This window comes from Hypanus sabinus, chromosome 18, assembly GCF_030144855.1.
Source record: "Hypanus sabinus isolate sHypSab1 chromosome 18, sHypSab1.hap1, whole genome shotgun sequence".
Classification (NCBI taxonomy): domain Eukaryota; kingdom Metazoa; phylum Chordata; class Chondrichthyes; order Myliobatiformes; family Dasyatidae; genus Hypanus; species Hypanus sabinus.
Genome location: NC_082723.1, coordinates 40,198,881 through 40,226,557, shown reverse-complemented (window position 1 = coordinate 40,226,557; position 27,677 = coordinate 40,198,881). Strand labels below are relative to the sequence as shown.

The following is a 27,677-nucleotide window of genomic DNA, read 5'->3' as shown; positions in this document are numbered from 1 at the left end:
GTTTCAAGCATTCCTAGAATATGGAAGCTGCATCTTGGGAAAGGATTGCTGGAGGCTAATGGGATCTACAATTATCATTCTGCCCAGACGTTTCCTCTGTGGGGTAGTCGACACCATGTGTGGTCTTCACACTGAGGGGGCAGGTTCTCAGCAAATGTCTGTCCGAGCTCCCCCACTTCGACTCAGTGTTCATTCCAATAGATTGACAGGTGTCCCTCAGTCCAGACCAACATTAATGAGGTCCCTTACATCTATCACCATGCATCTGCCCCACACCCCTCTCACCCCAGACTCCTCCAGGGTAGCTCCCTCGTTTGGTGTCCAGCAGACCGTGAATCTCAGCTCCAGAATCGGAAGAGCAGGTCCTGACGTCAGGTATTGGCATTGGGCTCCTTGCTTATGGAACTGATCTGGGGGTGGGGGTAGTGATATTTCTTGCCCCTTTGCCTCATCCTCTCTTCATTTGTGACGAAGCTTGTACCCCATGTTTCCTGCTCCGGGGTGGGGGGTGGTGAATGGTGGTGACATGTTCTGTGTGAGGGAGGTGCTTTTGAACATGAATAATTGTGTGTCTGCGTGCGTGTGCACGTGTGTGTGTGCGTGCGCGTGTTTGGGTATGCGCATGTGTCTGTGTGTGTGTGCACGTGTTTGTGTGCGTGTGTTTCTGTGTGTGTGTGTCTGTGTGTGCGTGTGCATGTGTCTGTGTGCGTGCATGTGCATCAGTGTGTGCATGTGTGTGTCTGTGTGTGTGTGCGTGTGTGTGCACGCGTGTGCGTGTGTGTCTGTGTGCGTGCATGTGCGTGTGTGTGCGACTGTGTGTGCGTCTGTGTGTGCGTCTGCATGCGTGTGTGTCTGTGTGTGTGCGTGTGTGTCTGTGTGTCTGTGTGTGCGTGCGTGTGTGTGTGTGTGTGTGTGTGTGTGTGTGTGCATGCGTGCGCAAGAGGTGATGGTCCCATTAATCTGACGTCTCACCTTGCCTGGAATTATCCTTTGCTCTGTACAGCCTCAACCTGCCGCCCTCTGCAGATGGATACTTCACCAGTTTCTTCTTTCTTTTAGGGCCCTCAAGGTGAGCCGGGACCTCCCGGGCAGCAAGGAAACCCCGGTGCTCAGGTAATGTGTCCCACCCTGGCACAATCCACACTCCAGCTGCCGTATCGCTGGATTCACCGGCGCTTACCTCCCCATTCCCTCATCCCCTCCTCCATATCATCGTCTCACCTCTCCCAACCTTCTTGATCTCCCTCCCACTCTCTCATCCTCCTCAGCTGCACTTACCTTCCCAATTCCCATTACCTCCTCTCTCATTTTCCCCGTCTCTTCCTCTCACCATTGTCATTCACAATGCCCACCCCAACGTCTTCCCTCCCTGTCACCTCCCCACTTCGCCACTCCTAAGTCATTCCCTGTTCCTCCTTTAGGCTCCCCATCAAGAACACTGTCTTGGCTCTCTCACCCTGTCACCCCTCCCTCAGTTTGCCTTCCTATCCTCAGCTTCCTCTCTCCTCCTCCCCTCCCTCCGCTCCTCTAACCTTTAACTGACCCCTCTCCCTTATTTCACCTCCCTTGCATACATCCTCTTCTAGCACTTCACCTTCACCTCTGCACGGTAGCTAGTGGTTTAGCAGGTTGTTCAGGTGAAGAGCACGTTTGCAACTACACAATCGGAGATTGGTTGTCCTCACCACAGTTTCACTCTTCTTATGGTCCTCCTGTAATGGGTGGGAGACTGCCGCCTGACTGCAAGTCCTGACACAACCAATAGGGGGAGCAGTCACTGGGAACTGTGAGCAGCAGAGAGCTGGTGGATCTCAGTGGGTCAGGTAGCATCTACGGAGAGAAGTGGATGGCTGACATTTCGGATCGAGATCCTTCATCTGGACCTACTGACAGTCAGTCCAGGATGACGGGCCACAACCCAGTACATTAGCCGACTGACACACAAAATGCTGGAGGAAGTGTGCAAATCAGGCATCACCTACAGAGAGGAATAAATATTCAATGTATAGGGCCAGTTGCCTTCATCAAGGCTGGAAGGGATTTTCAGCATCCGCAGAATCGCTTGTGTTTATAACATTTCCCTTGGTAGATGCTGATGCTCTGAGGCCCTCCAGCTTTTTATATGCTGTTTATGATTCCAGCATCTGCAGAATTCGTGTCTTTGCCGGGAATAATGACTAACATCAGCCACTCAATAGCACCAGGAAGCACAAATGGCATCACAGCATGCAGCTCTTAAAAAGCATGGACTTCTTAAAGATATATAGATAGAAACTTTATTGATCCCAAAGGTTCAATAAGGCATGTAATTCATCAACGTGCATTCACTGGACAAGGGCATCAAAGGAAAGGTCAAATTTATTATCCCAGTACTGAGAACCCGTCTAAAGGAAAACCACCTTTGCATTGTTAGACTAGGGGACGGCTTTTCATTAATCACATCTTCATCAGAAGCATCATTCTGGGAGCAAGCTGTGGTTAAGCACAAAAAAAAACCCATCTGGCTTACTATTGTCCCGTCTGCCAGCTTCACAAGATCTGGCCAATAAGCACATAAAGGGCAGATCATGTGAAGATGGACGAATGTTAAGAAACCCAATGGATTTCCAGGTCAACCTCTGTGTTGACAGCAACTTTACATCCCAGACTCATTTAATTCCAGGAATCTAACTTCCCCTGGGATCGTATTGATATTCAAACTGACATTCCATGCTCAGAATTCTGGCCCAGCTGCCATCCCCAAGTATAGTGGGGTAAAGAGATCACTCACCCACAACAGGTAAGCTGGGGGCTTCAGGTGAAGCCTTTCTAGTTGAAGCAAGTGTCAGAGCTGAGTTTGAGAGGAACTAGAGTAACATGTTTTTGGGACATAGAAAGGAATACTAGTTGGGTGAAGAAGCAAAATGGAAGAGGCCCACATGGGACATGATTATATATGTCGAATAGTGAGGCTGATCGGTCTGTTCTGTATTGGGAGTAATCCGATAAAGCATCCTTTTCAGTTGTAACTCCTGTTAATTGCAAAATGCAAATGAAATCCCTGCTGGCTTTACCTTTAATCTGTCAAAATCACTTCTATTTAACAGGGTCTTCCAGGGCCACAGGGTGCTATTGGACCCCCAGGAACTAAGGTAAGCCAGGGCCATTTACACTCAGCTGGTTTTAAAATTGCTGTTCTCCAGTCACCTCTGAGCTCGTTTTAAATCTTGTCTTTGTTAACCCACAGGGCCCCACCGGTAAACCAGGTCTTCCTGGAGTCCCAGGAGCTGACGGACCCCCTGTGAGTCATCACCAGACCCTGGGCCCAAAAATCTACTGGCTGGGGTAGAGTTGTACATGGCTAGGGGGAGAGTTGTGTGGGAGGATAGTAGAACAGGAGAGAGTTGTTTAGGCGGTGGGGGAGTGTTCTACAGGGGGTAGGAGGAGAGTTGTAAAGGAGAGAGGAGTGTGTATGAGTGGGGTCGAGTTGTGGGAGGGGGAGACAATTAGAGTTTTACAGGGGACGGTTCTGTGGCGAGGGAGGAGGAGAGATGTAGACCAAGTTTCAGCCACTGAAGATCTATAATGAGCCCAATGGGTTTTAACACAACTCAGTCAGCTTCACAACTACTTTCACTAATTTCAACTTTTTATTTCCAGATTTTTAAAATGCTCATCAAATTTCCAAATTGCCCAGTGAGGTGTGGGTGTGGGTGAGGTGGTAAGGAGACTAGGGGCTGTGATGGGAAGTTCATAAAATTGTAGAATTACAGGATGGCACCATCTGTGGTCTGTTTGAGGCCATTAAAGGTCCATTCTAGAAAACTGAAAGGAGTGGGGGTTCCTTCATCTTCACCCCCATGACTGGAGCATTTCTCCAATTCAAATTCATGTCTAGTTACCTTCTGAAGTTTCCTATTGAATCAGTTTCTGTGACCTTTTTGGAGACATAGGTTGCCTCATTTTTCAGACTGATATTTTGTTGAAAAGGATTTGAGGGATTCAGACACAGGTCCAAACTGGGGCTGGATATAGATTAGCCATTCCGATAGAAGTCCAAACTGCGGCCGGGTAAATGAGCTGTTCAGATACGGGTGAAAACTGGGGCTGGGATATAGATCAGCCATTCAGACACTGAGCAAAACTGGGGCATGGATAAATAGCCATTCAGATACAGGTCCAAACTGGGGCTGGATATAGATTATCTAGATATATAATGCAATAGGGTTGGAGGATGTTATGGGGGTTATGTTGGTTGGGGGGGTGTTGGGTGGTGTAGAATGATGTTTTCCAGTTGCAGAATAGAGAGGTCCTTCCTTGTTTCCCCAAACTCCTTGGAATTAGGAATTCTCTGACGTGGAGAGTTTCCTAATTTCAGTCTGTACAGTGAATGAACAGGTCTATCGGCCGGAGAAGAAACAGATCAATGTGACTGGGTGATGTCTTTGTGTCCACAGGGTCACCCAGGCAAGGAGGGTCCTCCCGGAGAGAAAGGAAATCCGGTGAGTTCCACTGCACGGATTTGTTTTTGCTTCATTGTGCGTCCTGGGACTTTCAGGATTCTCCATCACGCTTCCTTGTCCTGGGGCCTCTGGAATGAGCTTGGTTTTCCTGAACACTGTTTTCCTGAACCTGGCTGCGGAGCCACTTAATCCACAATCGCTTAACGGTTAGCTCAATCGCTTTACCTCGCCCGCCATCGGCGACCGGGGCTCAACTCCTGCTGCGGTCTGTAAGGAATCACATGGTTTCCTGGGAGTGCTCCAGCTTCCACCCTCATTTCAAAAACGTACGGTTAGGATGAGAGAGTTGTGGGAATGATATGTTGGCATGGCGTTACTACGGGCTGCCCATTGACACAGAACAGCATATTTCACTGAACGTTTTACTGTACACGTGGTAGATAAAGCTAATCTCTTTAACCTTGATTTCCTGGCCTATTCTAATATCATGGGCTTAATCTGCACATTCTGTGCACCCTGGACATCAAGTGCACTCTGCTCCCAACCTCAGTATACAGGTATCCGCCACATAACGTCCATTCGGACAACGTCCGATCACATATACGTCCATAGTCCCGATCGGAGAACGTGACGTATCGGATATAACCAATCTCGTGTATCGTGCTTCTCTTGAGTGTAGTAGCGTTATCTCTCTGTTTAAGTTTCTTTCGAAAATATTACCGTAAAGTGCATCATGGCTTCCAAACGCAGCAAAACCACTCCTAGTGATAGCAGCAGCAAGAGGCAGAGTATGTAAAACGGTACACAGTTAGATAATTTATTTTAATTTACTTTAATTTGTTTGTCATGTTTGAAATGTATTGTGCTGCTGCAGAAAGGCAATTTTCATGGCATTTATACCCAGTGTATGTTTGCCCATGACAGCGGTAAACTTGAACCTAAAACAGAGAATTTGGATCCTTTTAATTCAATCACATATCCACTCATGTTTTACTTTTTCGCCTCTTCAGGGTCCAGCAGGGCCACAGGGTCCCATCGGATATCCTGGTCCACGGGGCATTAAGGTAAGTCCTCTTATCCACCCCATTCAAAAACACAGATTAGACTCTCCTTGGGTTACACTGACCCTCACAGGGGAATGGGTCCCACACACACACTGACCCTCACTGGGGGACGGGTCCCACACACACCGACCCTCACAGGGGAACGGGTTCCACACACACTGACCCTCACTGGGAGACGGGTCCCACACACACACTGATTCTCACTGGGGGACAGGTCCCACACACACTGACCCTCACAGGGGAACGGGTCCCACACACACACTGACCCTCACTGGGGGACGGGTCCCACACACACCGACCCTCACTGGGAGACGGGTCCCACACACACACTGATTCTCACTGGGGGACAGGTCCCACACACACTGACCCTCACAGGGGAACGGGTCCCACACACACACTGACCCTCACTGGGGGACGGGTCCCACACACACCGACCCTCACTGGGAGACGGGTCCCACACACACACTGACCCTCACTGGGAGACGGGTCCCACACACACTGACCCTCACGGGGAGACGGGTCCCACACACACTGACCCTTACTGGGGATGGGTCCCACACACACTGACCCTCACTGGGGGACGGTCCCACACACACTGACCCTCACTGGGGGACGGATCCCACACACACTGATCCTCACTGGGGGATGGGTCCCACACACACTGACCCTCACTTAGTTGGTGATTTCTGGGCCTGGAGATAAGATGGAATGAATAAGCAAGTATATAAAGTTTGGAGATGATATCTGTAAGTGAGCAGAGATTAATGGAAGGCAGAACAATGTCAGTGTTATAAAGTTTAAATTTCAGAAAGGTTATTCAGTACTGAGTCTGAAGTGATGAGCTCATGTGAGCAGAGTGGAACTGGGACATTCTCTTAGTGTCAGTCAGTATCCATCGCTGCTCCATCCTTACCTGTTGTCTGGGATGGTGGGTCCCATGCTCTTTTCTCAGTCCTCAGTGGGAAAGCCCAGTCCTGACTCTGAGTTATGATCTGTTCCTGTTTCAGGGTGCTGACGGTGTTCGTGGTTTGATGGGACATAAAGGTGAGAAGGTAAGCAGAGACTTCTCTGGCTTAGGGATTTGCATCATTGAGAGAGCTCCAGTCTTAGCAAGAGCATCTTTAGACCAGGGAAACCATGTAAAATCTCATCCGGAAACTACTTGCTCGATGATTATGGAGTAAGGCGCTTGCTGCGTTGTCTCTCCCACCCTCCTGAAACACCTGACTGACGGAGTGCCCTACTTCACGAGTGAAGCTTCGCGCCATGCTGTCTTCATCCAGGCCCCCACCTTGCCAACATTTCCTCTTCAATTCACCCTCTCCAACAGATCGTCGATAGATAGCTTTTAGAAGTTTGCAGAATGGGCATTTAACTTGTTTAGGAAATTCGGTATAGATACATTGCATGTGCTGGGAACAACCAGAACAGTGCAGATTCCATGGACTATAAGTAGTGTGTGTGTGCACGCGCGCGCACCAAGCTGGCCATTCTCTGTTCTAGGCAGTGGTCAATCAAGGGTTGTGCTGAAGCCGATTGCCTGTCCCTTTATCGGAGTTCTATCCATGCCCAAGTGACCGTGTAGTGTCCACAGATACAACAGAGGGTTTCCAGAATGAGTAAGCATTTCAGGGGCACAAGTGTGTTTTGGACAGTGATGACTGTATTATAATTTGAATCTCTAAATTGTGCATATTACAAAGTCCTGTAATATTGTATATATTGTATAGCTGTGACAGTGAAACCATTTGAGGGCACTTTTGTAATATAAAGGTGCGAGTGTGTGTGTGTGTGAGACAGACAGCAGAGTATGCATTTTTGCACATGAGAGGATTACAGGAAGAGGTTGTGTTGAGTGTGTGTGCTCACCATGACATGTGTGCATTGAAACTGGATGAGCCCAGCTATTCAAGAGTTGCAGAGGTGTATGTGTGTGGGGGTGTGTGTGTGTGAGTTCAGTCATCAAAGGTTGTGATGTGTACACCGGGTCTGAGGGCCTGTTAACTTCAGTCTCTCTCCTTTCTAGGGTGAAGATGGATTCCCAGGTTTCAAGGGTGACATGGGAATAAAGGGCGACAGAGTAAGTGACTAAGTTCTGCTCCGCACAGGAGCTCGGGTGGTTTCACTAGTGGTGTCTTTGTTGCCTCCAGCTGGAATCACTCCCCTGCTCTTTCCGCACGGCCCTGGGAATGGTTTCTCACAGTATGCACCCATTTTCATTCTGACGCACCTAATTGAGTTTGCATCCACTGCCCTTTCAAGCAGCACATTGCAGATCGCACTCAGTCACTCATAGAAACATAGAAAGCCTACAACACAATACAGGCCCTTTGGCCCACAAAGCTGTGCCAACCATAGAATTACCTAGGCTTACCCATAGCCCTCTATTTTTCTGAGCTCCATGTACCTATCCAGGAGTCTCTTAAAAGACCCTGTCATATCTGCCTCCACCACCACCGCCAGCAGCCCATTCCACACACTCACCACTCTCTGCGTAAAAAAACTTACCCCTGACATCTCCTCTGTACCTACTTCTAAGCACCTTAAAACTATACCCTCTCATGATAGCCATTTCAGCCCTGGGGAAAAGCCTCTGACTATCCACATGATCAATGCCTCTCATTATCTTGTACACCTCTAGCAGGTCACCTCTTATCCTCCACTGCTCCAAGGAGAAAAGGCCAAGTTCACTCATAAGGCATGCTGCCCAATCCAGGCAACATCCTTGTAAATCTCCTTTGCACCCTTTCTATGGTTTCCACATCCTTCCTGTCGTGAGGCAACCAGAACTGAGCACAGTACTCCAAGTGGGGTCTGACCAGGGCCCTATATAGCTGCAACATTATGTCATGGCTCTTAAACTCAATCCCACGATTGATGAAGGCCAATACACCGTATGCTTTCTTACTCACAGAGTCAACCTATGTAGCAGCTTTGAGTGTCCTATGGACTCAGACCCCAAGATCCCTCTGATCCTCCACACTGCCAAGAGTCTTATCATTAATGTTATATTCTACCATCATATTTGACCTACCAAAATGAACCACCCCACAGTTATCTGGGCTGAACTCCATCTGCCACTTCTCAGCCCAGTTTTGCATCCTATCTATGTCCCACTGTAACCTCTGACAGCCCTCCACACTATCCACAACACTCCCAACCTTTGTGTCATCAGAAAACATACTAACCCATCCCTCCACTTCTTCATCCAGGTCATTTATAAAAATTACTAAGAGTAAGGGTACCAGAACAGATCCCTGAGGCACACCACTAGTCACTGGCCACCATGCAGAATATGACATGTCTACAACCACTCTTTGACAAAGCCATGCTGACTATTCCTAATCATATTAATACTCTCCAAATGTTCATAAATCTTGCCTCTCAGGATCTTCTCCATCTGCTCACCAACCACTGAAGTAAGACTCACTGGTCTATAATTTCCTGAGCTATCCCTACTCCCTTTCTTGAATAAGGGAACAACATCCGCAACCCACCAATCCCCCGGAACCTCTCCCATCTCCATTGATGATGCAAAGATCATCGCCAGAGGCTCAGCAATCTCTTCCCTCACTTCCCACAATAGCCTGGGGTACATCTCGTCTTGTCCTGGTGACTTATCCAACTTGATGCTTTCCAAAAGCTCCAGCACATCCTCCTCCTTAATATTTACACACTCAAGCTTTTCAGTCCACTGTAAGTCATCCCTACAATTGCCAAGATCCTTTTCCATAGTGAATACTGAAGCAAAGTATTCATTAAGTACCTCTGCTTTCTCCTCCGGTTCCATACACGCTTTCCCGCTGTCGCACTTGATTGGTCCTATTCTCTCACGTCTTATCCTCTTGCTCTTCATATACTTGTAGAATGCCTTGAGGTTTTCCTTAATCCTGTCCACCAAGGCCTTCTCATGGCCCCTTCCGGCTCTCCTAATTTCTTCCCTAAGCTCCTTCCTGCTAGCCTTATAATCTTCTAGTTCTCTATCATTACCTAGTTTTTTGAACCTTTCATAAGGTCTTCTTGACTAGGTTTGCAACAGCCTTTGTACACAATGGTTTCTGTGCCCTATCATCCTTTCCCTGTCTCCTTGGAACGTACCTTGCAGAACCGCACGCAAATATCCCCTGAACATTTGCCACATTTCTTCCGTACGTTTCCCGAGAACATCTGTTCCCAATTTATGCTTCCAAGTTCCTGCCTGATAGCCTCATATTTCCCCTTACTCAAATTAAATATTTCCCTAACTTGTCTGTTCCTATCCCTCTCCAATGCCATGGTAAAGGAGATAGAATTGTGATCACTATCTCCGAAGTGCTCTCCCACTGAGAGACCTGACACCTGACCAGGTTCATTTCCCAATACTAGATCAAGTACAGACTCTCCTCTTGTATACTTATTTATATATTGTATCAAAAAACCTTCCTGAACACACCTAACAAACTCCACCCCATCTAAACCCCTCTAGGGAGATGCCAATCAATATTGGGAAATTAAAATCTTACACCACAACAACCCTGTTATTATTACACCTTTCCAGAATCTGTCTCCCTATCTGCTCCTCGATCTCCCTGTTACTATTGGGTGGTCTATAAAAAACACCCAGTAGAGTTATTGACCCCTTCCTGTTCCTAATCTCAGAGACTCCGTAGACAATCCCTCCATGACTTCCTCAAGCTTTTTTCATTTGCCTAAAGCTTCTTTTATTTCTCATTGGATTGGTTTTGTAGCTTAATGAAAGTAGCACAATCTTGGGAGCGACACCTCCCCCTGTTTATTGCATCAATGTCTTTATAACTTTGAACTAAAAACATGCTGGATAGGTCTAGTGGAGAAGGATTCAGGCCTCAAACCCATCTTGTTAGTCCATGAACCCTGATGCTGCTGAACCCATTTGCTAAGAGTGGCTACTGGACAGAAAGATGAAGTTTGTTTCAGCATCAAATTATAAATATAGAGGATCACAAAGAAAGTAGACCCAAGAAAATCAGTTGCTGTGATTTTTCATCCTCTATAAAGAAATAAGATGTTGTGAACTTGCATAACTCCAAGCAATATACTGTTTTCCTTTATTCTCTGATCACTCTTCTTTCTTTCTCTCCTCACTCCCTCTCTTCCTCTCTCTGTGACTACACAGTAGCTGCCCATTGCTGTGTGACTTTATATAACCATCTCTCTGCTTCTTAATGTCTCAATGTTGTACCTGTTTATCTCTCTCTCTGACTGTTCTCCTTCATTCCATCCACAAATCTTTCTTTATCCTTGTCTCCCTGCAACTCTCCCCTTCCAGCTGTATTCCCCCTCTCCCTACCCCCTCTCCCTTCACCCATCTCTCGACCCTCCTCTTTCTACCCCCTCTCAACCACCCTGTCTCTACTGCTCTCTCTCTACCCCTCTCCCTACCCCATTCTCTCTACTCCCTTCTCTCTACCTCATCTCCCTCTACCCCCTCTTTCTAACACCTCTCTCTCTAACCTCTCTCTACAAACCCTCTCTAACCACCCTTTAACCCTCCCAAACCTCTCTAACCCCCTTCTGTAACCCCCCCAACCCTGCTCTCTACCCCTCTCCCTAAATCCACCAAGCTCCCCTCTCTAGTTCCCCATCTCTAACCACCTCTCTAACCCCCTCTTTTTAACCCTCCACTCTCTACCCCCTTCTCTCTACCCCTCTCTCTCTCTACACCCACTCACTCTACCCCCTTCTCTAACCTTCTGTCTCACCCCACCTCTCTAACCCTTCTCTCTACCACCCTCCCTAACCCACCCTCCGTAAACCCCTCTCTTACAAACGCCCCTTCCTCTCTCTACACCGTTTCTCTACCCCAACCCTCTCTCCACCCCCTCTCTACCCTCTACCCCATCTCTCTACCCCCATCTCTCTACCCCCATCTCTCTACCCCCATCTCTCTGCCCCCTCTCTCTACCCCCTCTCTCTACCCCTCACTTTCTACCCCTCTCTCTCTACCTCTCTGTACCACTCACTGTCTACCCCCTCACTCTCTACCTCTTTCTACCCCCTTTCTAACCCTACCTTTCTCTCTACAACCTGCTCTCTCCACCCTCTCTATCCCCTCTCTACCCCCTCTACCCCTCTCTCTACCACCTCTCTATCCCCTCTCTCTACCCACTCTTTCTTACTTTCTCTACCTCCTCTCTAACCCCGCCATCTCTACCCCCTCTCACTAACCCTCTCTCTGACACCCTCTGTCTACACCCCTCTCTCTACACTACCCCAACCCTCTCTCCTCCCACTCTCTCTAACCCCTCTCTACCCTCTCTCTCTACACCCACTTTCTCTTCCCCCTCCCTCTACCCCCATCTTTACTAGCCTCTCTCTCACCCTCTCTCTCTCTGCACCCCTCTATCTACCCCCACTCTCTACCCTCTGCCCTTCTCTCTAACCTCTACCCCCTCACTATGCCTCTCTCTAACCCCTCTGTCTAGCCCTCATCTCCCTACCCCGATCTCTCTATGCCCCTCTCTCTACCCTCCCTCTCTCTCCCCCTCTCTCTCCCCCTCTCTCTCCCCCTCTCTCTCCCCCTCTCTCTCCCCCTCTCTCTCCCCCTCTCTCTCCCCCCTCTCTCCCCCTCTCTCTCCCCCTCTCTCTCCCCCTCTCTCTCCCCCTCTCTCTCCCCCTCTCTCTCCCCCTCTCTCTCTCCCTCTCTCCCTCCCTCTCTCCCTCCCTCTCTCCCTCCCTCTCTCCCTCCCTCTCCCCCTCCCTCTCCCCCTCCCTCTTCCCCTCCCTCTCCCCCCCTCTCTCCCCTACCCCCCCCTCTGTACTTTTGTGTGCTGTGACCTGTTTTTCTCAGGAATGTGTCACTGGATGGTGCTGTCCTTTCCTGTGCCTCTTCTTGACTCCTGAGTCAGTGGATCAATGGTTTGTTACTCTTCATTTCATTCCTTCCCCATCTGTGTACCGACTGAACTCTAATGTCACGCATGCCCCGGCAGGCTGGGTACAATGGAATGTGTGTGCCTCTTACCAAAGACCGTAAGATACAGAGCAGAATTAGAGAGAGTCTGCTATCCAGTCAGTCATATCGGATGCTGTCTTCTCCCTGTAGCCTTTGACAGCCTTACTGATCAAAAACTTATCAACTTCGACTTTAAATGTGCCCATTGTCTAGTATATTCATTGACATGTGTAGCAGTGAACTCCACAGATTCACTACCATCTGGCTAAAGAAATTCCTGCTTATCTCAGTTCCTCCTGTCTGGTTCTAGACTCTCCCTCTACTGAAAACAGCATCTCCACATCTCAGCCTTACAATGTTCAGTAAGTTTCAAAAAGATCCCTCCTCGTTCTCCATATCTCTCCTTAACCTGCTCCAAAGTGACTCTGGAAAATATCATGGACCCACCACACATCATAAGGGCAAATTGGTCTATAAAAAACCTGGTTCAAAGAGGAATCTGTTGTCTGTCAGGATCCAATCAACAACAGGAAAAACAGACCAAAATATTTCAAAATTTGTTTTTACGATGTATAACAATGATACAGACAATGGGATTAATGGATTTGTGGCTAAATTTGCCGATGATACAAAGATAAGTGAGGGAGCAGGTAGTGTTGAGGAAATAGAGAGACTTAGATAGTTTAGGGGAATGGGCAAAGAAGTGGCAAATGAAATACAATGTTGGATAGTGTACGGTCATGCACTTTGGTGGAAGAAATAAATGGGCAGACTATTATTTAGATGGGGAGAGAATTCAAAATGCAGAGATGCAAAGGGACTTGGGAGTCCTTGTGCAAGATACCCTAAAGGTTAACCTCCAGGTTGAGTCAGTGGTGAAGAAGGCGAATGCAATGTTGGCATTTATTTCTAAAGGTACAAAATATAAGAGCAAGGATGTGATGTTGAAGCTCTATAAGGCACTTGTGAGACCACACTTGGAGTATTGTATGCAGTTTTGGGCTCCTTATTTTAGAAAGGATATACTGGCATTGGAGAGGTTTCAGAGAAGATTAATGAGAATGATTCCAGGAATGAAGGGGTTACCGTATGAGGAATGTCTGGCAGCTCTTGGGCTGTATTCCCTGGAGTTGAGGAGGATGAGGGAGGATCTCTTAGAAATATTCCAGATGTTAAAAGGCCTGAACAGATTGGATATGACGAAGTTATTTCCTATGGTAGGAGAGTCTAGGACAAGAGGTCATGACTTCAGGATTGAAGGACGTCCATTTAGAACAGAGATGCGGAGAAATTACTTTAGTCAGAGGGTGGTAAATCTGTGGAATTTGTTGCCATGAGTGATTGCGGAGGCCAAGTCATTGGGTGTATTTAAGACAGAGATGGATAGATTCTTGATTAGCCAGGGCATCAAAAGGTATAGGGAGAGGGCAGAAGAGTGGGAATGACTGGAAGAATTGGATCAGCCCATGATTGAATGGTGGAGCAGACTCGATGGGCCGAATGGCCTACTTCTGCTCCTATGTCTTATGGTCTCATTTCAATTCTTTGCAAAGGGAATTGCTAATTGATAATTAGCGTGCAAAGTTCCATAAGGAAAGGGACGTATATATATCGAGCAGGCTCATCTTCAGGGGACACAGAGATCCGTTAGTCCAAGCTCTCAGAAAGAAAGGACCAGGCAGGTTACACAATATGCTTGCAGCACTCAGTCCCTCTCACCGATACTCCAGGACAGTGAAATCGCTTCTCCACTCTCTGCTCTTGCGGTACTGTGAACATACCGTTTAGTCCCACTGACGTGCTGCCTCTGTGCCCTTCAGCCTATGTCCGTCACCCTCCCGCAGACACAGACACACTCCCACACAAGCCCAGACGCACAGTGAATAAATATAGGTAAATAGTGCAAAAAGGGATCACAATAGTGAGCTAGTGTTCATGGGTACATGTGCCATTTGGAATTTTGATGGCAGAGGGGAAGGAGCTGTTCCTAAAATGTTGAGTGGGCATCCTTAGGCTCCTGTAGCTCCTCCAGGATGGTAGTAATAAGATTAGGGCATGTCCTGGATAGAGAGGGTCCTTAATAATGGATATCAGCTTCAAGGAGCACTGCCTTTTGAAGATGTCCTCAGTGATAGGGAAGCTCGTGCCCAAGATGGAGCTGGCTGGGTCTACAATCCTCTGCAGCTTTCTTTCCATCTTGTGCATCGCAGCCTCCACACCAGGCGGTGATGCAGCCACTCAGAATGCTCTCCACAGTATGTCAGAAGAAGTTTGCTAAAGCCCAAATCTCCTCAGACTCTTAATGAAGCATAGGTGCTGGTGTGTGTCGGCTTCATGATTGCATCAATATGTTAGGCTCAGAATGCTGATGCCCACAAACTTGAAGCTGCTCTAGGGCTGATCCCTCGATGAGGACCGTTACCTTCTCTGGATATCCCCCTCCGATGCCCCTTGTTCCCAGTGCTGCTTGGACTCTATGCCCCTTGTCCCCAACATCCCCCTGCCTTCAATCCTTGCACCCATGGCTCCTGCTCAAAGTCTCTGTGCGACCTTCATAAGCATTTCTGGGAAATCCGTTCGCGTGCTGATGTATTTATTTTCTCTGGTCGTCTGATCTCTGCTTTGTTTTCCTGACAGGGTGAGCTTGGTCCTGCAGGTCCCAGGGGAGAAGATGGTCCGGAAGGCCCCAAAGGCCGTGTGGGACCCTCTGGAGATTCTGGCCCAGCCGGGCCACCAGGTGAAAAGGTATCAGAAGATGAGAAGGTTCCAGACCACACAGGGCTTACCCTTTCTGAATGCTCATTAATAGCAGAATCATTGCCCAGCACCATTCTTTCAAGACGTGCTGCATAATTATTTGGCATATGGTGATCAATGGCACTTTGCCCAGGCTTACAGAGTGAAGCAACATCAACCTCAGATGATGGAAATCATTCCAATAAGATCATTGAAGCAAGGAGTGTGAATGTGGTCCGAGGAGTGTGGAAAGTTGCGGGACGTGGTGAGAGGGTAGAATTGAAGGTTTTTATAGCATGTTTGAAAGACAGCATCGAGGAGTATGGAAGCATAAAATTATGATAGCAAAGGAAGCCATCCAGGACCTGATGAGAAAGAGGTCCTCAGATTCATCCCGTCTTCCAGCACTCATCCCATCAGCTGTTGACACTGCTGACACCAAGCAGGTTTTAAATCTGTTGAGGCTTCCTGTCTTTGCTACTTACACATTATGTTGGAGACTTAGTGAAAATTCTTTTAACTTTCCTTAATTTCTCTGCCCATCTTGCTCTCCCTGCTAAGAGAAATAGTCCTTCCCAATGTGAGCCTTGAATCATTTTGGGTAACTGTCCTGCAACCTAATTAGGTTCATCCAGTTCCAACTTGACCATTCTTAGGCAGTTCCTGATTCTTTATCCAGTGTAAATTCTTCACCTTGTCTACCCATCCTCCTGCCTTCAGGGATTTGTGGAAGGAAACTCCAAGATGCTCTGCTCCTCAATATTTCTCAGTGTTCAACCATCTAGCATAAATTATACTTCCTTATTTGCTTTTCCCAAGTGTAATACTGCACCAACGTTGGATCCATTTCCATTCCCACATGTCACCACCTGGCCACTCCATTGATATCCACCTTACTGTCGACAAGTTTCTTCATCTTCAAACATCTTACAATAGTTTCACCTATATTCTATTTTATGTCTTTATTCTCCTGTAAATGTTTGCAAGAAAATGAAGCTCCAGGTTATTGGAAGGATGTTGATGCTTTGGAGAGGGAGCAGAAGAGGTTTACCAGGATGCTACCTGGTTTAGAGGGCTTGTGCTATCATGAGAGGCTGGAGCTCAGCAAGGCATGCTACATAGCTATTTGGTGGAGGCTGAGCCGAGATCTGATAGAAGCCTATAAGATAATGAGAAGCAAAGATAGAGTAGACGGACAATATCTTCTCCCCAAGGGTTGTAATGTCTAATACGAAAAGACATGCTCTTAAGGTGAGAGGGGATAATTTTAAAAGAGATGTGAGGGGCAAGTGTTTTTTTACACAGAGAGGTGGGTGCCTGGAATGCGCTGCCTGGGGTGGTGGAGGCAGGAACATAACTGACTTTTGATAGGCACGTGAATGTAAGGACAATGGGAGGATATGGACATTGTGCAGGCAGAAAAGAATAGTTTAGTTAGCCGTTTGATTGGCTCGGCACAACATTTTGCTGTATTTTATATGTTCTAAAGTGGTATATGGTGATATATATACATTTTGATATTAAGTCTACTTTGAACTTTGATCTTTGAAGCAGATGGAGGGGAGGAGCCTGGAGGAATGTAGGCTGAGTGCAGGAAATTGGGACTGGCCGGTTAGGCACTGTGGTTGGAATGCCCTGTTGAGCCTAAAAGCCTGCATTGGAGCAGCATTGCTCTGACGCTGACTGGCCTAATGTGGGGTGATGGGAAGACGGGGGGCTAAAGGGCTGGAGTGATGGTAAGTGGCTGGGTTTGAGGGTTAGTGGGAGGTGATCATTTGGTGGAATTAGATGTTATGGGGCATCGTGGGATTTGTGGGGTCAAGTTCTGTAAGCAAAGGTAGACTGGTGGAGTTGAGGTAATGGGGCAATGATGAATTTGGGATTGATAAACTTTTCTGTTGCTGAAAACACTTGTGGCAATACGAAGTGCAAAAGTGTACAATGTGAATGAAGGATCCAAATCCTGAAGGTGGCTCGGTGACCCATGGTGAATTTTTTCATCTTCGATTCCATAATAATATTTGTGTCCCTTAACTCCCTGATATCAGAAAGCACACCCTAACGTCTATCCATCTTATTGTCCCGTCTGTAGTAAGAGGAATAAAATTAATGGTCTTCGATCTCACTAACCAATTAACGAGCTCTTTCTGTTTCTCCAGGGAAAGCTCGGCGTTCCTGGATTGCCAGGATATCCGGGAAGACAAGGTCCTAAAGTAAGTGAATCTCCTGTAGTCAGTAGGCTTATTGCTCTGACTGGCCTAATTCTGTTCCTCTGTCTTCTAGTTTTATTCAGAAACGCTAAGGTTCCTTGGTCCCTGGTCTTGATTTTTCTCTTCTTCACTGTTTCTAGGGTTCAATCGGATTCCCCGGATTCCCAGGAGCAAGTGGTGAGAAAGGAGTGAGGGTAGGTTGCAGCTTGATATTTGATGGATATTTTGGGGCAGAATTGCGATTCTGTGAAAGGTTTTCCTTTATCAGGGAAATGGGTCCAAGGATGCTGAGGTGGGAGAGCTGATGGGTGCAATAGCATTTATTATTTCACAGATTTTACAAGGGAGAAAACAGGAGATTCTGCAGATGCTGGAAATTTTGAGCAATGCACACAGAATTCTGGAGCAACTCCACAGGTCAAGCAGCATGTATGGAGAAGAATAAAAAGTCAATGTTTTGGGCCATGACCCTTCATCAGGACTGGAAAGGAAGGGGACAGAAGCCAGAATAAGGAGTCGGGTGGAGGGGGAGGAGTACAAACTGGCAGGTGATAGGTGAGATCATGTGAGGGGTAAAGTGGGTGGATGGGGGTGGGATGATGTAAGAAGCTGGGAGGTAATAGGTCAAAGAGGTAAACAGCTGAAGAAAGAGGAAGCTAATTGGAGCAGACAGTGGACCATGGAATAAAAGAGGAAGGAAACCACAGGGAGGTGATGGGCAGGTTATGAGGGCAGAGTAGGAGGAGGAGTGAGAGGTTAACCAGAATGGGTGGGGAGGGTAGAAGCAGAGGGGAGTCATTAATGGAAGTTAGCAAAATCAATTTTCATGTCATCAGTTTGGAGGTTACCCAGAGAGAATGTGAGTGTGTTGCTCCTCCAACCTGAGTTTGGCCTTAGAGGAGGTTGTGGCAGTAGAGGAGGTCATCGACAGATATGTTGCTATGGGAATGGGATCATGTTGTTCTGAGGTCCCTTTGCTCAATGATTTAAGGAGTGTTGGTTGATGTCAAAAGTCAATGTTTTGGAGGCGTTATGAAACCGAAATTAGGCTGCAAGATGATTGATATCTTCATTTGCGAGTGCTGAGCTTCTGAATGAATTGGCCTTGCTGAGCGTGCAGTACAGGTTCAACAGGGACCTTGTCAGGAAGTACTCCTTCACCAGAGGAGGAAAATCAACCATTATGCCGTGGGAAGGGTGGATGGGGTGGATGTCAGTGAAGAACCGAATCCTTTTTGTGAGACAAGAGTATCGTGGGATGTAGAGTAGAATGAAACCACTTGTCTATCAATGACCTGGTAAAGCATTCTGCAGTGCTTCACAGGAGAATAAATCAGGGAAAGAAAAACCCAGATCCACTTGAACATCTTCTTTCAACAACGATGGTCTCTAAATCCCAGGCTGTGTGTTGCTAGGAACAGCATTGTGGAAGTGCATGACATAGAGAACTGTTTCAGTCTTTGTGTGACCCACTTCTCTCTTACCCAGTCACTGTCATAATTGAAATTACGAAGTCCAGGATAGCTAGTTGCTTCTTTAAAATTGTTGACAAGGGATAAGTGTAGATGGGCAAAGGGTATTAAGGACGTGGTGAGTCAAAGGGCCCATTTCAGTGAGGATTGAGTCCATCTCTGGGGTTCCCTCCACACCCTCAATGCCCGTTCCAGCCTGGTTAGGGAGGACACACATGAGACTACAGACACTGGAACTTGGAGCAACAAATGATCTGCTGGAGGAACTCAGCAGATTGAGTGGCATCTGTGGGGAGAAGGAATTGTCAATGTTATGGATTAAAACCTCAATAATCCCTTTGCCCCTACAAAATGCTGCTCAACCTGCTGAGCTCCTCCAGCAGATTGGTTCTTGCTCCATTCTGGTTAGATATAGAGTAAGTTTCATGCTGCACTGTTCCCTTCGGTTCTCAAGCTAGTTATAGAACGGGATAGACGCAGACCGTAGTCTCTTTTATGCTGTCATACCAGTCACTCCCAGAATAAACACAGCATCATTCAGACACGGAGTAAAAACTCTCCCTTTACATTGTCCATTATGTGTGTCTTAACTAACTTTGATTGCCCTGGGATGATTTAAATTTTAAATTGCCCACTTATCTAGGGCCCCTTAGCTACTGGTTGTTCAACCTCTGCCCCTTCTGGAATGTCAGAGTGCTGTAGAATAGAATGAGGCTGTTTGATCCAACATGACTGCACTGGTCTTACCAAAGAACTGTAGATGCTGGAAATCTGAAGGAACACGTGAAATGTTGGAAGAACTTAGCAGGTCAGACAGCATCTACGGAGGGAAATAAACAATCGACAGTTCAGACTGAATTCCTTCATCAGGACTGCATTAACTATCCTGATGCAGTGTCTTGAACCAAAACATTAGTTGATAATTTCTCTCTAGAGATGCTGCCTGACCACCAAGTCCCTCCAATATTTTGTGTGTTGCTGCTAAAGAAGATACATCCATTTAGTTCCAATCTTTGAGCTTTTCCTCGCCCTATAGATCTCTCCATAAACTTCTGTTAGAACTATTTTCTTTGCCCTTTTTGATGGTGTATTCCAGAACACAAGTATATCGCACAAATGGATTCCTCCCTTTGGGTCTTTTTCTTAATCTATGTCCTCCAGGTAGCAATTCTCTTACCATAAACAACAGTTTCTCCTTATCTTCCATATCAGAGCCCCTCAAATCATTGTGAACAGATTTATTTCTCGAAGAGAGCTGTCCCAACACAGGTGCCTTGCTCTCCAGGTAAATTTCCCCATTGAGGTCACAAGCTAAAATTATGGTTACTGCTAGGAGCTGACCAACACCTCATCATTTGGTGGAGGCTTCCCTGCCCAATTCAGATAATCAGTTTACACTCAAGAACCTTGCAAATTTAGTTGGAGGTTGGAGTGGATGTTGGTGTGGGGAACAGAGAGAGGAAGAAGTTTAAGTATATCAGAACCTATGTGACCTTAACTGGATATTTACCTGAAAATTGGTTTGAACCCTGCTTCTCCCAGCGTGATCTTCAGGGCATCCACATGGGTTCGTCAGAGGAGAAATGAGCGGATGACTGAATTATTTCAGTAGGTTCAAGATATGAAGCAAAATGAATGGGCTTCTCTTTGACTTGCGCTGAATGGCGAGGTGATTTGGCCTACTTTGTAGATCTCCTTCCAAAATTCATTCCCAGTCTGTGGTCATCAACGGCATAACTGGTGTTCATTTTCCTGAAGCGACTTGCTTTGCTACCTCACTAGCCAAGTAAAGGCCAAGCCTGTTGTTGTGGGACTGTATTCACACAAAGCCAGTCCAGAGGAGATTGGCAGAAATATCTCTGGGTGAACACTGGAGGGATGGAGAGTTCATGAACCTTGTGTGGATACTGGTAATCTTACTGCTTCCTCTGTTCACCTTTCTTTTAATTCCGTCCTCTAGGGCAGTCCAGGAAAATCAGGTCCAAGAGGACAGAGAGGCCCGACGGTATGAACCATTTTACTCATTACTGTCACCCTGATTCCATCTCAGCTGCTGATTGACAAACTTGTTTTAATTTTTTTGATGTTGATCTCATTGGTACAAATGTTTGTTCTAATATCTTGTTTATTATTAAAGGGTCCCCGGGGTGAACGTGGCCCAAGAGGATCCACTGGGAAAGCCGGCCCGAAGGTAACTGGAGTTTAACGTCACTGTTGCACTCCTCGGTGTGAGGTCAGTGAATGAGGTGAAGCTGTCGAAGGACAAGTGCTGCATGGGTTATACAGCACAGTGCTCAGTCAGCACCAAGCACACCCAGAGCAAGTGAAGCATGTGAGCTGAAGAAGGTTCTGCAAACGATGGAAATCTGTATCTCCACACAAATGCTGGAGGAACTCAACAGGTCAGGCAGCATCTACGGAGGGGAATGAGCAGTCGGCGTTTCGGGGCAGGAGTCCTGATGAAGGGTCCTGGCCCAAGAGCTCGAATGCTCACTTCCCTCCTAGGTGCTGCCTGACCTGCTGAGTTCCTCCAGCATTTTGTGAGTTGGCCGATGTAGAGGTCACTTCACACTGCCCCACTAAACACTTCCGGGGTAGGTGCAGCATGGGTTACGTGGAGTAAAGCTCACTCAACAGTGTTCCACTAAACAACCCCAGGGCAGGTGCAGTGCAACATGGATGAGAGTTCACCCATCAGTGTCCCACCAAACATACCAAGGCAAGTCCAGCACGGATTAAACAAAGTGGAACTCACTCAACACTGCTCCACCAAATGCATTAGTTCCACAGGTAAAACTCCTTCTACATTATCCCATTAAACCCTTCCAAACCAGCCATGGAAGACAATAGATATAAAGATTCCTTGGTACCGTTCCTATCCAACACTTACAGGATAGGTACAAACCATTTAGATGCAGAGGAAAGCTCCCTCTGCACTCTCCAGTCAGTATCATAAATGCTTCCACTGCCCAGAAAAACTTTGTGCATCAGCTACCCATCTGTCCAGGCACTGTTGGCCACTGATTGGTGAACAAACTTATCCTCGTCTCCAATGTCCCGTCTGTTCCTCCTTCAGACTGCCCCCCTCACCCTGCATTGTTGTTTACTTCTTTCATCTCTATGGTTCTTGATTTCATCCCTTCACTACTGCGTGTCCTCTTTCTGCCATTATGTCCCTGCCCTCCATCCAAAAGTCTCCCTTATGGCCGTCATCTTGGCAATCCGCTGCCTCATTCCAATGTCACTTCCCCTCTCAAAAATCTTGCCCCTCACTCTTCTTCCCACTTTAACCCCCTCTGACCATCCTTTATCTCTCCTGAAGTATCACTCCCATTTACAGCCTTTTCTTCATCTCCTAACTCTTCTAAAAGTCCTGCCCATAATGACCAACTTAATCCTGTGGACCATAGTAACTCTTCCCTCTTCTAAAAGTCCTGACCGTAATGACCAACTTTATCCTGTGGATCATTGTAACTGAGGATTTAGATCAAGTTCAAGTTTAATTACCACTGTAGCTGTTGAATTGTTCAATGCGCTCCATTCAGCCAGGAGGGGAAACTAATCAGCCTATTTAACTACCAGTGTGGTCAAAGTGTCGAGACTTCTTCTGTAAATCGCTTTCCAATGCTGAAATGTGGAAAATGGGGTCTGGAGTTGGATATCTGATGGAGAAACTGCAAAGAAAAATCAGAATAGCTTCTGAAATTCCTATTGTTTGAAGATATTTGCAGAGACATTTGCTGTTATTATAAATATAACCTGACTTTCTTCACCTAATTTCTCTATCTCTAATTGCAGGGTAGCTCAGGTAGTGATGGCCCACCTGGTCCTTCTGGAGAGAGGGTAAGGATCTCCATTAACCACGATCCCTTCTCTTGTTTCGGATTCTTTCTGTGCACTGAGCTGATGCAGAGCAGTGCTAGTGTCCAGTCTTCAACCCTGTTCCTCATCAGGCTGTGTGGTGTCCACTTAGTGTTTCTTCGGAAACTTCGTTAAGGGACAGGGACAGTGAAACGAGTCTGAGAAAGTTAGCTTCAAATGGTCTTTCTTTCTCATATGTGAACTGGATGCAGCTTCCACTTAGATCTGCATGTTTGAGGAATAACATACAAAAATGTTTGGGGAATAATTGGCTCATAGGTATCTCAAGTATTGAGATGTTGGTTGCTGACACAAACAGTTCTTATTTGGAAAAGAAAGTTGCAAAAATGAACCCAATGTAGGTTAATCCCCCCAGTATATCTGGATCCTCCCCCCTCCCACACGTAAGCAGCAGCAAGCAACAAACCCCCTCCCCTCACCGGCAAAAAAAAAGCATCGGCCTCCGCCACCGAGAACTCAAGTGTGAACAAAGTAACAGCAAAGACACAGACTTGCAGTTACCCGAAGACTACTCGTTCACCCAGTATTTGACATACCATGGGCTCTCTCTTTCCCTAACACAATGTTAAAAGTCTGTTGCGTCACTCCTTCTGAGCTCTATGCCCAAAGATCTCGGGTCTCTGGGCACACAGCCGTAGATCTTCTGTCTCCCCCGACGACACGTCTCCTGCCGTGACACCGACCTTCGATCCACCCGTCTCCAGAGCCACGAAATCTCGGTTCTCTGAAGGCGAGCTGAGTTGTGAAACCCCGAGAGCGGGGTTTCTTTGTACACGAAGAACCGTAGTCAGCGTGTAACTCCAGGTCAAAAGAACCCTGAAAGGGAAACATAAAGATATTAAAGATGGAAATAGAGCTGTTTCCAAAGATGCAAGCAAAGGAGTCGCCGTTAGCGCCATTGTCCTCCTTAGACTGGATTGATCTCCATGCTGATCGATTCTAAAGTAATCCAATCCATGAGGCGCAAGGCTCTCTATAAAGTAAGGTGATCCTTGCTGTGCCTCACACCATGTGTTAGAGATTGTCTCACTCCATCTTCTTTTCCTTTTGTTCTGCTCTGAGCAGACCTGTGCAGTTGTGTTCTTGCCAGCACACCACCGTCCTCTACGGACACCTGCAGGGCATGTAGGAAGCTCTGTGTCACAAAACCAGTACCAATCTGTCATGGTGGCGGCAAGGTGTTCTGAGGTTTGCATCTCTTCCCCCCACCCCCAAACAACATTTCCAGGGCTGACAAGCCATCACCTACCTCCAACACAAGCGTCGCTGCTGTCAGCATCTCAGTGATCCGGTCTGTCACCTACAAAGTGTTTAAAGTCACAGCTTAACTACCAATGCTTCTGCTCCTCCTCGAATGAAGATTCATCTCCGCTCCTGGATCAGCGAAGGAGATCCTTGGCACCATGCCAAAGAAGGCAACGTGTTCTGCTCCAGTGGCCTGGGCAGGTATCCTCCAAAAAATATCGCAAAAACCATTGGCCATTTGTGTGGGTCTGATGTATAAACATCATGCACCATGTTTTCTACCTTACAGTATGACCACATACAACTCTGAACAAGTATTTAATTAATGGTAAAAGCTTTGGGTACTTCTGAAGTTGTTAAATGTACTACACAAAATGTTTATTTTCTCTTCAATTTCACATTCCAGGGACCACCTGGGCCTCAGGGACCAATGGGGTTTGCGGGACCTAAAGGACCCCCTGTGAGTAGGCGCAGAACTGTGTTGCATTCCTCGTTGATAAGTTGACAGTAATGCATGTCTCCTTGTGGTTTTCCGCTGCTGATGATTGAGAAAGTATGTCAGACCGTGGGACCCAGAAGCTGAGGTGCCATGTTCTCAAACAATAAAGATTCAATGATTTTCAAAGGGGAGTGTTGATAATGAAAAGGAAATTATCACATTAAATGTACACAGGGCAAATATAGCACAGATTAAGATGTAAAGGAAAACCCTCTGCTCTGTCCGACCAAGTACTCCTAGTGTAACTATAGCACGTGGTTAGATGTGCAGTAAAGTTCCTCAATACGAGCTAGTTTCATGCTTCACTTCTGCACTGGAGCTCAATCTTGCTATGTGAATACAGTGTTGTTCCATGTCCTTCCCCATGCCTTTGAAAGCAAGCTTGTTCTCTTTTACTCCATGAATGGATCATCCCATCAGTCCAAGCTGATTTCAAGTCCTGAACTTGCAGTCAAAAATCCTCCCAAATTCCCTGTAGCAATAGTTTGATTGTGCAGTTTTTCAAAGGCGGAATGACATAAGTTCTTATTTTTACAGCCATTCCAAAAGGAGAGTTTCAGGACTCTTGCAATGCCTATTATCTAGTGGTTGGTAGGGCAATTATTGACAGTGGGTTGAACTGACTGAATTCCTTCTCCGCATCCACTTTTATTTTACTCCAATAATTAATTACGTCATCAGATTTTATAAACTGATAACTGTGTTTATCTCCAATTGCTTCCTAGGGCCCAGCTGGGAAAGATGGTTTGCCTGGACACCCTGGGCAGCGAGGGGAAACTGTAAGTATCAGTCCTCACGGAGACACTGTGGTATGTTCTGCTCCCTTCCCTAGCTCTGAGGATTCCAGTTATAGTGGTCCATCTCCTCTCTTGTAATTAAAAGGTTTTGTGAAGATGTTTGGCATAACACAGATGTGTAGGGCTCAGACGGACTCTGAAAGATAGAGACTGTTAACACTCAGGAACTGGTGGCGTAGCCTGGATTTCTGACCAGTTAATTGTACAAAATTCATTTACTGTCATACAAAGCTGGTGAGCACCCAAACTGACAATACAAGGGATTCATACAAGAGATGTGTGACATCTGAACCATTATCAAACCCATCTGGATTGTGGTAAATTGGTTTTGGAGGTGCATTGAGTTGGTTTTGGAGATAATATGAATTGGAGTTGACATGCAGATGGACTGAGCTGGGGTTGGACGCGGATGGACTGAGCTGGGGTTGGACATGCGGATGGACTGAGCTGGGGTTGGACATGCGGATGGACTGAGCTGGGGTTGGACATGCGGATGGACTGAGCTGGGGTTGGACGTGCAGATGGACTGAGCTGGTGGTGGACGTGCAGATGGACTGAGCTGGAGGTGGACATGCAGATGGACTGAGCTGGGGTTGGACATGCGGATGGACTGAGCTGGGGTTGGACGTGCAGATGGACTGAGCTGGGGTTGGACATGCGGATGGACAGCTGGGGTTGGACATGCGGATGGACTGAGCTGGGGTTGGAGATGCGGATGGACTGAGCTGGGGTTGGACGTGCAGATGGACTGAGCTGGGGTTGGACATACGGATGGACTGAGCTGGGGTTGGACATGCGGATGGACTGAGCTGGGGTTGGACATGCAGATGGACTGAGCTGGGGTTGAACATGCAGATGGACTGAGCTGGGGTGGGCATGCAGATGGACTGAGCTGGGGTTGGAGATGCAGATGGACTGAGCTGGGATTGGACATGCAGATGGACTGAGCTGGGGGTGGACATGCAGATGGACTGAGCTGGGGTTGGACATGCAGATGGACTGAGCTGGGGGTGGACGTGCAGATGGACTGAGCTGGGGGTGGACGTGCAGATGGACTGAGCTGGGGTTGGACGTGCAGATGGACTGAGCTGGGGTTGGATGTGCAGATGGACTGAGCTGGTGGTGGACGTGCAGATGGACTGAGCTGGGATTGGAGATGCAGATGGACTGAGCTGGGAGTGGAGATGCAGATGGACTGAGCTGGAGGTGGACATGCAGATGGACTGAGCTGGGAGTGGAGATGCAGATGGACTGAGCTGGGGTTGGAGATGCAGATGGACTGAGCTGGGGGTGGACATGCAGATGGACTGAGCTGGGGTTGGAGATGCAGATAGACTGAGCTGGGGTTGGAGATGCAGATGGACTGTGCTGGAGGTGGACATGCGGATGGACTGAGCTGGGGCTGGACATGCAGATGGACTGAGCTGGGGCTGGACATGCAGATGGACTGAGCTGGAGGTGGACATGCAGATGGACTGAGCTGGAGGTGGACATGCAGATGGACTGAGCTGGGGCTGGACATGCAGATGGACTGAGCTGGAGGTGGACATGGAGATGGACTGAGCTGGGGTTGGACATGCAGATGGACTGAGCTGGGGCTGGACATGCAGATGGACTGAGCTGGGGTTGGAGATGCAGATGGACTGAGCTGGGGTTGGAGATGCAGATGGACTGAGCTGGGGTTGGAGATGCAGATGGACTGAGCTGGGGTTGGAGATGCAGATGGACTGAGCTGGGGGTGGACATGCAGATGGACTGAGCTGGAGGTGGACATGCAGATGGACTGAGCTGGGGTTGGACATGCAGATGGACTGAGCTGGGGTTGGACATGCAGATGGACTGAGCTGGGGTTGGACATGCAGATGGACTGAGCTGGGGTTGGACATGCAGATGGACTGAGCTGGGGTTGGACATGCAGATGGACTGAGCTGGGGTTGGACATGCAGATGGACTGAGCTGGGGTTGGACATGCAGATGGACTGAGCTGGGGTTGGACATGCAGATGGACTGAGCTGGGGTTGGACATGCAGATGGACTGAGCTGGAGGTGGACATGGAGATGGTTGAGCTGGAGCTGGGCTTGGAGATGGGTTGTGTTGGACACGCACTGAGTTAGAGTTGGATTTGGTCACGTGTTGAGTTGAAGGCAAGTTGAGCTCGAGTTGGGTGTTGGGGACAAGTTGGAGTTAAGTTTGAAGGCATGATGAAATGGCCTGTGTTTGGTACAGTTTGGCCGAGCTGTATTATTCTGGGTTGAGCACATCTGGGTTGTGTGGATTGATTGGGGTCTGATCCAATATTGTAAGGTGTTGAGTTATGAGTGGTGTTGCACTGAGTTTGGTTTATGCAGTATTGTTTTGTATCTGGTTGGAACTAGTTATGTTGTGCTGAGTTTTAGTTTTGATGTGTTGGTAGGGT

The 27,677-nt window shown here is 47.5% G+C and overlaps 1 protein-coding gene across 3 annotated transcripts in view; it reads left to right on the top strand.

Moving 5' to 3' along the window:
• The window catches only part of col5a1 (procollagen, type V, alpha 1), a 352,300-nt gene that overhangs the window by 263,186 nt on the left and 61,437 nt on the right, over positions 1–27,677 (top strand). For all 3 annotated transcript variants that reach the window (XM_059994251.1, XM_059994250.1, XM_059994249.1), the window contains 15 exons: positions 1,060–1,113; positions 3,087–3,131; positions 3,227–3,280; positions 4,437–4,481; positions 5,453–5,506; positions 6,514–6,558; positions 7,533–7,586; positions 15,057–15,164; positions 17,315–17,368; positions 17,506–17,559; positions 20,798–20,842; positions 20,975–21,028; positions 22,636–22,680; positions 24,371–24,424; positions 25,189–25,242. In XM_059994251.1, the coding sequence (XP_059850234.1) occupies positions 1,060–1,113; positions 3,087–3,131; positions 3,227–3,280; positions 4,437–4,481; positions 5,453–5,506; positions 6,514–6,558; positions 7,533–7,586; positions 15,057–15,164; positions 17,315–17,368; positions 17,506–17,559; positions 20,798–20,842; positions 20,975–21,028; positions 22,636–22,680; positions 24,371–24,424; positions 25,189–25,242 (819 nt within the window). The remainder of the gene's footprint in view (positions 1–1,059; positions 1,114–3,086; positions 3,132–3,226; positions 3,281–4,436; positions 4,482–5,452; positions 5,507–6,513; positions 6,559–7,532; positions 7,587–15,056; positions 15,165–17,314; positions 17,369–17,505; positions 17,560–20,797; positions 20,843–20,974; positions 21,029–22,635; positions 22,681–24,370; positions 24,425–25,188; positions 25,243–27,677) is intronic.